General features: G+C 41.4%; 2 protein-coding genes across 4 annotated transcripts; one reads left to right on the top strand and one right to left on the bottom strand.

Moving 5' to 3' along the window:
• Window positions 1-3,298: 3,298 nt before the first annotated feature.
• Window positions 3,299-4,892, bottom strand: vkorc1 (vitamin K epoxide reductase complex, subunit 1). Its single transcript, XM_026314979.1, has 3 exons — window positions 4,364-4,892; window positions 3,972-4,081; window positions 3,299-3,749 (listed from the first exon to the last, which is right to left on the bottom strand). Exons 1-3 carry the CDS (start codon window positions 4,549-4,551, stop codon window positions 3,538-3,540), a joined length of 510 nt encoding a protein of 169 aa, XP_026170764.1. The 5' UTR covers window positions 4,552-4,892; the 3' UTR covers window positions 3,299-3,537.
• Window positions 4,893-5,572: 680 nt separating this feature from the next.
• On the top strand, window positions 5,573-12,029 carry mapk7 (mitogen-activated protein kinase 7). 3 transcript variants are annotated; one of them, XM_026314972.2, is made up of 7 exons: window positions 5,573-5,691; window positions 6,599-6,880; window positions 7,024-7,189; window positions 7,314-8,866; window positions 8,963-10,080; window positions 10,279-10,409; window positions 11,704-12,029. In XM_026314972.2, the coding sequence occupies exons 2-7, from the start codon at window positions 6,604-6,606 to the stop codon at window positions 11,849-11,851; spliced, it is 3,393 nt and encodes a 1,130-aa protein (XP_026170757.1). In that variant the 5' UTR covers window positions 5,573-5,691; window positions 6,599-6,603; the 3' UTR covers window positions 11,852-12,029. The 3 variants fall into 3 exon arrangements, with proteins under 3 accessions (XP_026170757.1, XP_026170756.1, XP_026170758.1); XM_026314971.2 differs by having other exon boundaries at window positions 5,588-5,796; XM_026314973.2 differs by having other exon boundaries at window positions 5,592-5,697.
• Window positions 12,030-12,106: the final 77 nt, after the last annotated feature.

The following is a 12,106-nucleotide window of genomic DNA, read 5'->3' as shown; positions in this document are numbered from 1 at the left end:
AAGATGAAGAGTAAATCATGTGAGGGGTTGAAATCATAATGAAAGAAGAATCTAAAAACAGACACATTGTCATTTTGGTTTTGTGATGACAAGAAGCTTCTTTGTAAAATGCCATCTATCCATGCTGCCATTAAAGTGCTTCCTAAAAAGCTCATGAAACCTTTCTATTCGAGTTGTATGCCACCTGAACTATTTTGAGAAGCACATTCTGGCAGCAGATTCAGTTTAGATGCAGAATTGAAAATAATTTTCATTACTGTCTTCAAATGTCTTGTGTGACCAGCATGCAGCTCGATGACGACATAAAACAAAGAAAAGCAGTAAATTTTCACACTGAGGAAGCTGATAGTGATTCTTAAATCTGGTCAACAGATTATCAGAACATTTGCTGAATGAAGTTCTGTGGATCAAAAGTTCAACACGGTATCAAAAGATATCAGAAGCTTAATTGCACTTTTAAAGAACAGAGCTGCCTAATTTTTTCTTAATTTATAATATCTGCATCACAGTTTTTCAGTAAATTAAATAAAAATCTACTTTCCACTAGTTATTTCTGCATGGTAATGTTATAGTAGCAGAATATTTTGCAACTGATTCGTATTTACCAAGTGCAGAACATGTTTCTGGAGAGACGTGACCCTTTCTTTGTGTTACTTCCTTTGACTAAGGTCTAATCTGGCTTGTTTTTTTTTTTTTTTTATTTATCAAAGTGGTTTATCAGTCAGATATTTTTGCATTGTTGAACTTTGTACTCACTTTTCACATTTAGATAAAACAGCATTGTGGACAGTTGACAAGTGGACAATGTGATTATTTATCAGATGCTTTGATAAGAGTTACAATGATCCTTGGAAGCAGAGGTGAAGTCATACCTTCACGGAAATCTTGACCTACTGATGTGAAAACACACTAAAACTTGACTTGGAATGACATTGCAGCTCGATTTAAAATGGTACAACTGATTCACTTTTCATAAGATTCAACCACATGAAAAGTTACTGATAAAGTGATTGTGCCTGGTAGAGTAAAGGATTTTTTTTTTCAATGGTGTAATGACATTACATGGACAGGTACCATGGAAAAGGTCATGATGGGATGCTCTATGATCAATGCTATGACATCTGTGCTCTTCCATACAATCAGGACCTCATTGTCATCGAATAAAGTTTCACAACAATAAAAGGTGAATGTTTCTGGCTTTAAGGTACTTTTTGAGGTACTTTTACATTCACTTCTCTGTTTCATTTTCATTCTTTGTCATTCTCTTCATAGTTTCCATGTATCTCTATCTTTGCCATCTAGTATAGTGCACAAGGCACACATGGTCTAACCACTGATAATATACTGCAGGGGTCTAGCACACTACATTCAAATTGACTCATTTGGATATATTAAACATATAAAATGCTTTGATACTGTGTCTAAAGCACTCACAGCCACACAGAGCTGCAGTGCTGGTGTGTTTGGACCTACAGTATAGTACTGGACATGCTGTCCCTGTATAGTATGAAGAGTTACAGACTGTGGCAGATTTTAAGTAACTATTTAAATAAAAACAAAGACTCCCTATAAATATATTTAGTGTACCTGTAATACAGGGCTACTCCATATCACTGACCTTCATCTGGGTGTGTCAGTCAGGGGACATATGACAGGATCCAGGATGTAGTCTTATATGTTTAGTGGAAGGCACAGCAATGCACAGGTACAGGTCAGTTGAGTGGTCCCAGTCTGTTGACAGGAGTAGTTCTTCTAAATGTAAACAAGAATACAGAGCTTAGGAAATGAATAAAAAAAACATTCACTGGTTTTAAATATAACAATAAAACTGCTCTTAAACATTCAAAGCAATGTGAAAAACCTAATCCAGGTAATTATGAGGATGCTATTTATCTTTTGCAGACAGCGAGAGGTGAAGGTGTTGCCCAGGGTGTGATGTTTTCTGCAGCTTTTATAATTCTCTGCATGGACTTTTTAGCAGCTGTAGAGGTGTACCACACCAGGATGTCACCCTCAATGTTTCTATGTTATTATTCTAGACTGCAAGTCTGCAATGAGTAATTCATTGATTCATTCAGTGGTGCAGTGATAGAAAGACACCAGAAGCTGTCGTGGCAGATTTATCTTGCTGAGTTTGCATACAGGCCTCTGCGCCATCCTGACTAGTAATGTATTTATTGTTCAGGAATTTGCCTAAGAATTTGAAATTGGACACCCTCTACACAGTCCCTCCGTTGATGTTTAATGCTGTATGGGCTTATCTGAATCAAATCAAACACCTCACATATATAATACACGGAGTCGACTCAGAAACCACATTCTGCTGTATTTCTTTAGCTTGAGAAGGGAATGGGTGCCCCCTAGCGGCCAAATAAAACACAGCGCCCCCAGCATAGCCAATTCCTCAAGTCTGTAACATGTAGACACATTACCAACTTGTTAACAAACTGAACCCATGAAATCTCTCTGACATAAGTGTTGGATTTGCATAGTGTGTACAGGTCAACATAGTGCTGTAAACAACAACTCACTGTCTGCTGGGTGGACTCAAACACGGGCTAAAACATGTCCAAACGTAGAGCAGGTTGATGAGCGAAGTGAGGACCAGGTGTCAGCCTCATGTTGAGATAATTGCAGGACACGCCCCCTGACACCTGACAGGTGTGCTGTCATGATGACGGACACCGCTGATTGGTCGCGTCCTTTTCCTTCATAACTTGCACCCAAGCTTTGGTCATGGTAAAATGCAATTCATTCCGTTTTTAAAGACATAAGGAAAAGTCATACTGGCTCAACAGGTGTTTCGTTTAATTCGACCACACCATTGTGCAAATTTGACAACTGTGCTCCATTCAAACAGTAAATGTTAGAAAGTCCTGTTTGTATTTGTGTTTCTAGATTTTAACCATTTAAAAGTAAATCTGTGGGTTTTAACCTGAGCCAATGTTCCACTGTATCTGCTGGTGGGAGGATGGACTTTCCACTGCTCTGAGTGTCACTGAGTGTCCTCTGTGCTGCAGCACTGTCTTTGTTATTTTGGAGAGAGCATGAAGTTACATTCAACTATGCCATGACAGGGCTCAACAGGGCTGAACTATACCTCTACAGGACTCCATCTGTTCAGGGAATAGACTTCCATAATGAAGGAACAGCCCTGTGAGGAATCCGTCACAGTAAACCTTCATACATCTTGGAAAGCAGCAAATTAGCTCTTTTGTTTTTTGAAATAAATCTTAACATTTGGCTCCATCTGCTGGTATAAGAAAGTAATTGAATGATCGACTAATTTACTGTACACTAGTGAATATCCACTTTAATATTTCTGTTGACTGCACAAGCCACACTGAGATTACATGAGACAAGAAGCTGTATTCGCAAATCTGTAATCAGCATCACAAATGGATAATGACATACAAAAGGTCCTAACAGGTGAAAAAAAGTCAAAAATACTGTGGAAAAGAATTTGCTCTTCTGATCCAGTGTGGTTTCAAGTCAGCAGACAGAAAAAAAGGTGTTGAATTTCATGAGTAGCAGAGTCTATCCAGCCTTTTCCTTCATTCCTTCAATTGCTTTCCTTCGTTTTAGGTTGGTGAAGAGCAAGGCAAAATTGACGATGTATGTTGACACACAGACCATGCAGAAATCCCCCAAAACAAACACAAGAATAGATGCAAGATAGATTGAACCGACCACTGACACCCAGGAGGAGACGACCAAAAACATCGCTGCTCTTTTAGAGAGTAAAAGTCCTGCAATAAAGACAGAAACAGAGAAATTCACTCCAATAAAATACATAATTATTTACAAAATCCTCCAAACTGTGGCAGACATGCTTGACTTGAATACAGCATAATGATGTGCTGTTTTATCTACAAAGTATGCAATACTAAAATAGCTACCATGGTTTACTAACATTTCTAAAAAACCCTCAGCACTGCACTGTAATTTCCAGAAGACAATAACATACTAACCAAGGCCCATCTGCAGAGTGTAAAATATGATGCCAAGCACACTGTTGGGCTGGTTCAGAGGGCTGTCTTTGGCCACAAAGACCTGGACCAAACCAAAACCACGTCCCCATCTGTCAAAAAAGAAAGAAAACTGTTAGAACACATTAACAAAAGGAGATTAAAAGAGGGCTTCTAAGGTTGTACAGTTTTTATAACAAAAAATAAACAGCATGCAGAGTAAAGAGTGATTTGGTGGTGTCATAATGTAATATAGTAGATGTTGTGAAGTACTTGGGGGGGTTTAACACGTTTCAGTGAGAATGACTGATATTCAGATTGGAGGTAAAGTCAGTGATTTATTCAGGTAAAGTCTGGTACAGAGAACAGACACAAAACGAGCTTTGAAAACATACCTGGAGGTAAAAACTTTGGAGCAGCTCACAGACTCTCCCAGGTCGCACATCGCTCTGTAATCTGGGTTCCTCTCTCGGGAAACCTCGACATGAAGCGCATAAACAGACAAAACTAAACCAAAAGCGCACAAAACAATGCGCGCTTTCCTCTCCCATCTCGGCAGGCCCTGAATACCAGCTTCTGCCATATTACACGGACACTTCCAGATCAATCAATGACACGACTGCAGCTTAAGTTAAATTCCCTCCGCTTGCTTCAGGGTTTCCTTCCACAATTTATGCTCCAAGTTGTGGTGACGTGTAAAACTCAGACTCTCACGTTTGATTGGTCTGGTCGACTTCGCCACCGTCTTTCACTGGACCGTTGGATCCAGATGTTGGCCCAGACAGACGGTGTTTACTGTGGATTTACTGCGGACTTCAGCCTGTTTGGCATTTAGGGAAAACGGAACTGCCCTCACTGTTCATACCCTGCCACTGCAGCTTTTTATTTCCCCTCTGTGGAATGTATCCACACGGTCTGAACGCACAGTCGATGCTGAAAGAAACTCGTATTTATATGATACACCTGGATTGTTTAAAGCAGCATATTAATCATATTAAGTGTTTGTTTGAACATCTTTATATAAATCTTTGGATATTTTGAACTTAAAGTTTTTTTTGGCGCTTCAGTAGACTTAAAAAAAAGACTAATTTACCAAAGTTATGTGTATGTAAATAATTTAGAATCTATGATGTAAATAAAATCATTTAAGGTTAATATTGTAATCACAACACAACCATGTGAAATAAAATTTATTTCAGTTATGAAGGAAATGTTAATTCAGACCAATCAAACCCACTGTTTTGTGGAAAGAAGTGTTGTAGCAATATTTTAATATGAGCTTTGGTGTTTGGCTGTTGATTCTGGACATATTAAACTACGAGAATGCTTAAATGTCCCATTTTACCTGTATTCACTCTGTTTTCATCTGAGATGTAATTGGCCGATATTAAATGACTTATACTGAGATATGTTTTTCTTCTATTTTCTGTCATATGAGTGCTCCAAGTCATTTGGTGGCCCCTCCACAACACGATCATTAACTCCTGGAAAACGGCGTCACCACCAAAAACAGAGAATCTACTATCTATCGCAATGTCCCGCCTCCCGCACTTCCTAGCTCCTATTGGACAGTTTCTGGGACGTCCTCCCACCTCATTGGTCTGAAACATGTCGCTCGAATGAAAGACGGAACCGTACGAGGAAGCGGCAGACAAAAACATCAGACAGCCGTGTTACTACGGCGTTAAAAACGGAATTACGGATGTCGTGATTGACTGATGAGATAAAGGTTTGTTCCGTTTCATAGAAAACGTCCCTATGTTGTCACCCTGGGCGATATTATCGACAACAGACTTGGTTTTACGGTCCTACAAACCCCGAGCTTCAGGTAACTAACGTTAGCCTACGCCCCTGCGTCAAAAAGCGGGTAAGGTCTTTATCGTCTAGTTGTTTAAATCACCGCTGGTACAAAAACTAGCGAGTCCTCGGAGATGTAAAGGCTGTCTGTGTGTAAGGTGGAGGTGCAGGCATGTTTTGATGGAGAGCTACAGGTTTTGGCCCCTTCACATTCAGGCCTGACGGCTGTGGAGTTGCGACCGTCACGTCTCATTTCTGTCCCATACCTCGTTTTACTGGTCTGCAAATATTTGACCAGCACATGTGTTGAATCATTATATCAATTATCAAGTGTGAATATTTCATGTTATATTTTTGTAATCACTGACTTGATTAGAAAGTGTTTTTTGCCCCAGGAGAATAAAAGTTTTTTTTCTGACAAAGTCTGTTATTATAAGCAGTTAGATCGATCATTGAATATTGTAGGGGAAACAGTGATTTTGACTAACAGACAATAATTGATTAATCGTTTTGTGCAAGGGCCCGATAATACCGATAAAACTCATATAGGGCAATTGAAAAGCAGCATCATTTTCATCTGCTACTCTGGAACAAGCACATTTTGTCAGTGCATATAACCAAGACATTTTGTTTTGAAAAGCGACTGGTAGTAAAACTAACACCAGACATACACACTATTTTTTTTTTTTAAAAGGTGTTAGTCAATACTGACCATGTACTGCACATGCTGACGAAACCCCATTTATATAAACAAATTACTGTAATAGAACCCCCATGCATTGCATTTAAAAACTTTTAAGATGAAACACTTTGGTATTTTTGATTCTTTATAGAAAAAATGTCAACTGAAGAGTGTGGGGATGGCAGTAATAGCCAGCCTGTGGCTGTGTCCCCTGAAAGAATGGCTACCAACAAGAGCAGAGAAGCCCAGAACCAGCGTGAGTCCGATCCAACAGGAGGCACCACAGACACCAGCACAACAGCAAAAAATTTAGCTTTGCTCAAGGCGATCTCTCTGGATGTGAAGTTTGATGTTGGAGAGGAATATGATGTTATAGAAACCATTGGTACAGGAGCCTATGGCGTTGTTTCATCAGCCAGGAGACGGGATAATGGTAGGGCTGATTTAATGAGGATAAGACACAACACGTGTGTGTCTGTATTACAATGCATATTAATGTTGAAATTCATTGCTCTTATAAATGCCGTTCTACACACCCTGCTGTATTTTACACTGAATCATATTTACATTTAACAGGACAGCAGGTGGCAATAAAGAAGATCTCCAATGCTTTTGAAGTGGTGACAAATGCCAAACGGACATTGCGAGAACTGAAGATTCTCAAGCACTTCAAACATGACAACATTATCGCCATCAAAGACATCCTACAGCCCAACCTTCCTCACTCTGCCTTCAAGTCTGTGTATGTGCTTTTTCATTTATAAGATGTCATTTGGTGGCAAATGACAAAAACTTAAGGTTCCTACACAAGACTGATTGTGCACCTGGTTGACATTTATCCCACTTTCTCTTTTCCATGTGTGCAGGTATGTGGTGCTGGACCTCATGGAGAGTGATTTGCATCAGATCATACACTCTGCACAGACGCTTACCCCAGAGCATACGCGCTACTTTTTGTACCAGCTCCTCCGTGGCCTTAAGTATGTGCACTCTGCCAACGTCATCCACCGTGACCTCAAACCCTCCAACCTGTTGGTGAATGAGAACTGTGAGCTAAAAATTGGTGACTTCGGCATGGCGAGGGGTCTCAGTTCACATCCTGAGGAATCTCATTCTTTCATGACTGAATATGTGGCGACACGATGGTACCGTGCTCCTGAACTCCTGTTGTCTCTGAATCACTATAGTTTGGCCATTGACTTGTGGTCTGTGGGCTGCATTTTTGCGGAAATGTTGGGGCGTAAGCAGCTTTTTCCTGGAAAGCACTATGTCCACCAGCTCCAGCTCATTTTGTCTGTATTAGGAACTCCTCCTGAGGTTTTAATTGGTGCTATTAGGGCTGACAGAGTACGGTCCTATGTTCAGAGTCTGCCATCACGATCTGCAGTGCCTTTGGCTAAACTGTACCCACAGGCTGAACCAGCAGCTTTGGACCTGCTGGGGGCCATGTTGCGCTTTGACCCCCGTGAACGAATCAGTGTTACACAAGCGCTGGAACATCCTTACCTGGCCAAGTACCACGACTCAGATGATGAGCCAATTTGTGTGCCGGCTTTTGACTTTGAATTTGACAAGCTCCCAATGAACAAGGAACAAATTAAAGAAGCGATTCTGATAGAGATACAGGACTATCATCGAAACAAACAGGGCAATCGGCAGAGACTACAGTTCAAGCCTTTAGCAAGGGTGAATGGTGGAGCTGCAGCACAAAACAGTAACCAATGTAATGCTCATCTCTCGACCAGCGGCCTGATCAAATCAGCACTTGTTCCCATGGCCCAGCACCCACAAACAGCACGGATACAGCAGCAGCAAATGAGAGAAGTGAAATCCCAACAGCAAAAAGACCACACACCAGCAGAAGCAAACCAAACATTTTTAAATCAGATGCAAAGCTTTAATAAGCCTGCATCCCTTGCAGAAGTTGTCCCGCCTCATGTGACGCATATTTTGCCTCTCCTCTCGAAAAGTGAAAACGGTCCAGTTGATGTGGACATGCCTAGTGCCAACTCAGACAGTGGTCAGCCAGAGACTATAGATTTAACTACACCGGTGTCTAGTCATGATGCCCCCTCAGAAACTATGACACACGTTGAGGCACAGGAGCAGCTAACCAGCAGTCAGGCTCCTCTCTCTCAGCCCACACAGAGCCAGTCTATGACCCAGGCTCCCACCAGTATTCCTGCAACACCAGCACAAACCCTGACGCCTCTTCCCACGACTGTGCCTTCCCTCTCTCTTTCTGTGGCACAAGCCCAGTCACTCGCTCAGTCTCTGTCACAATCACTGTCCAAGAATGCCAGACCTCCTCCAGGTGCAGGGGAGGGAACAAGAAAAGAGGGAGCAATTTCAGAGGATACTAAAGCTGCACTTAAAGCAGCTATATTGAAATCAGCTCTCAGAAATAAATACAGGGGTGGTAAGTTCACTGTTGTCTTTTTTTTGTTTGGTTTTGTTCAAAGTATCGCAAATAATTGACATCTGATCCTTGGTCTAACTTTGATCTTCACTGCAGATGGGGGTACTTCTGCTCTGGGCCTGGATGCTGGTGGAGGAGGAAGTATGTCGTCCTCCCTGTCTTCTGTTCCAGAGTCGCGTCGGCCTGTCACAGCCCAGGAGCGTCAACGAGAAAGAGAGGAGAAGAGAAGGAAAAGGCAGGAGCGAGCAAGAGAGAGGGAGAGGAAAATGAAAGAAAAGGAAAGAAGAGAAGGAAAACAGGGCGACTCGTTGGGTGGGGTTCTGCTAAGTGACAATGACAAAAGCCTTTTGCAGCGTTGGACAAAGATGATGGACAGTTGCAATGAGAAATCTCATACTCTTAATCACAGTGGGGCAAAGAATAAGGACTGTAATATGAACTTGCACAGATGTGCAGTTGGTGATAATGGTGAAGGAGTGCCGAACAATAAAGCAGACAAGGAGGGAAGGAAAATTCAGGCTAACGAACAGGTAATCTCTCAAGTTGAACATAACCAGCAAGGCTTGTTTCAGCCTCCGAGCACCCAGCAACCGTCACTGCTGTTCTCCATGAGGCAGAGGAAGCCACCAGCAGATGTAGTTGTTGCTGTAAGCGGAGGGATAGATGTAATGTCTGTCAATGGTGGCTTTATGAAAAACAATACACTCAAACCTCACAATGAGAGCAATGAGCAAAGTGGTTTTAACTGTTTGGGGAACTGGAGCGGGCAACAATTAGAAACCAGGCCACTGCAACACCAGCAACGAAACAGGAAAGTGCAACCTATACCGTCAGGCTTTCTTCAACCCCAGCTCCAACCTCCAAACCAAACCCAACCTGACCCGCAACCTCAGTCACAGCTGCTTCCGATGGAGAGTTTTTTGACTACAGCACCTACACTAAGCAACAGAGAGACAAATGGGAGTGTGGACGTTGGAGGCCAAAATAACATCAACTCCCACCCTAATCCCTCAACTACAAGTGCCGGGCCAATGGAGAAGCTGTGTCCCTCTTTAGGAGAGAAATCTGGGCAACAGACTACAAACTCCCTCTGTGGGGATTTGGGGGTCCCCTCCCATCCTCATCCCAGTTTAGGATTCACAGATACTGGACAACAAGGGCCCTCCATTGCCCCTGACATCCATACAGTAACAGTGCAGCTGTCAAAGTCCCAGGTGTGTTTTTTTTTTCTGCTGTACAATTTAAGAGAAAACTTAATTTTAACAGAGCACTAGTGTTGCTTTTATTACAAATGCTCCACAACAACATGATCTTGTACATCTACCAGCCTTAAATGTCAAAGCTTGCCTTGAACTCATCTAAGCTATACAAAGTTCAGCTCACCCATTGTTTCCCCCTTTTTATAATGTCAGGTAGAGGACATTTTACCCCCAGTGTTCTCAGTCACCCCCAAAGGCAGTGGCGCTGGGTACGGTGTGGGCTTTGACCTGGATGACCTTCTCAACCAGTCTCTAACAGACCTGCAGCACTGTGACCGGGACAGGTGAGGGCTAATACAGAGTTGTTTTCTAATACTGCATCAATAAAACCTATGTCTGATGCTGGGCAAAAGAGGTTTTACCCATATCAGGCTAATACCTGCAGCTATGTTTGCAATAATTATCAATGCGATGTGCAGCCTAGAAGTAGTCCCAGTTCAATCCTGTGTAAATCACAGAATTTTACAAAATCCTTTGTGGCTGTTTACACTACTGTCTGATTTCTGGTGTTTTCACATCATATTCATTTTGGCAGAGGTATCGCAGAAAGCTAATGGTTTACATTTTTCCAAATATCTCTCAATATTGTCATGCACCAATATGTAAATAAGAAGTATTATTGATTGCTGTAATTGTTCCTCCCATCTATACCATTGAGATGCCTTCTTAAAGCAAGGTAAACGTAGGAGATGGTCAAGCTGAAGTTAGTGTCTTTTTAAAAGGTAGTGTTCTTCCCACATTATTGCTTATTGTGTAAGCAATAAGGCAGTGAAAGGAGACCTCTATAAACTGCTGAGTCAGGAAGAACAGATCACCCTGATTCAACACAGACGTACCGCTCTGCCAAGTCTAGCTTAGGTTCGGGTTTTGTTGAAATCGTTTTAGAGCTCTGTTGAGTCAACATCATGGTCGTATTGGCATCTACAGTGAGTGCTATTTATTTCTACCACATAATGAGATGTTTCTAATATTTTGTACACCCTATTTATATCAATAAGGGTAGACTAAATAACACACACTTGCCAATAAAATGCAGTACAGTTCATCAGCACCACAAACGGCAGACTCCATACAATTGGATCAACACCTCTTAGTTAGGTACATGGAAAACTAAACATTATAACCATGGAGGATTTATTTATTGCAGAGTTGTCGCAGTAGTTTAGTTGGGTCTACCTAACAAATTGGAAAATAAGTGCATTTTTCAGGTGTCCAAACCTGTAACTATTAAGGAAGCATTTTCCAAAAAAGAAAAAAAAGTTTATGTTCTCAAGGGTCAATGTAGTTATTGGACAAATCAGTGATAACCCTGTTATATGTACACTGATGTCAGTTAAGTATTGAAACCAGGTCAGGAACAGAATGTTAACAGTTGTAAACACCAGGATGCTGATCTACCTGATCTTATCTTTGCCCTTTGATGGTTTAAGTTAACGATTTACTCAGCAATTGCTTTTAAGATTCACGATAAATGTCAAAAGAGCAAAGTTTTAAAACATTTTAAACTGCATTTTTAAAATTGAGTTTTTAAAGTGGGCTAAGGACACTAATGATTTTCCTACGCTTTCTTCTCCTCAGTTACGACTCGGCCCCTCTCTCAGCCTCCCTCTTATCTGATTGGAGTGAGGTTCACCGCATGACTCCAGCTGATCTGGAATCACTTCAGCAGGAGTTACAGCTCGGTTCTCCCATGATCCTCTCTGATACCATTCCCCCAGACGCCTGACTTTCCCCTTTATGGGAGACAACACTTTGATATGTATGAATGTTTTTAGCATGAAAACAAGTGAAGATGTATCGCATTAACTTAAAGGCTAGCTTTTTAACAAGCACTACCAAACAGCCTTTTTTTTTTTTTTACCAATATGAAATGCTATGCTGAAATAAAGAAAACTTATCACATAGATCTGCTTCTGGATATTCTGTGTACTACAGCACATTTCAAGTCACCTTAGATTCATTAAAAATGTGGGCTGTGCAC

Source organism: Mastacembelus armatus, chromosome 19 (genome assembly GCF_900324485.2).
Source record: "Mastacembelus armatus chromosome 19, fMasArm1.2, whole genome shotgun sequence".
NCBI classification, from domain to species: Eukaryota; Metazoa; Chordata; class Actinopteri; order Synbranchiformes; family Mastacembelidae; genus Mastacembelus; species Mastacembelus armatus.
The sequence above is the reverse complement of the archived record's forward strand: the minus strand, read 5'-3'. Positions and strand labels throughout refer to the sequence as shown.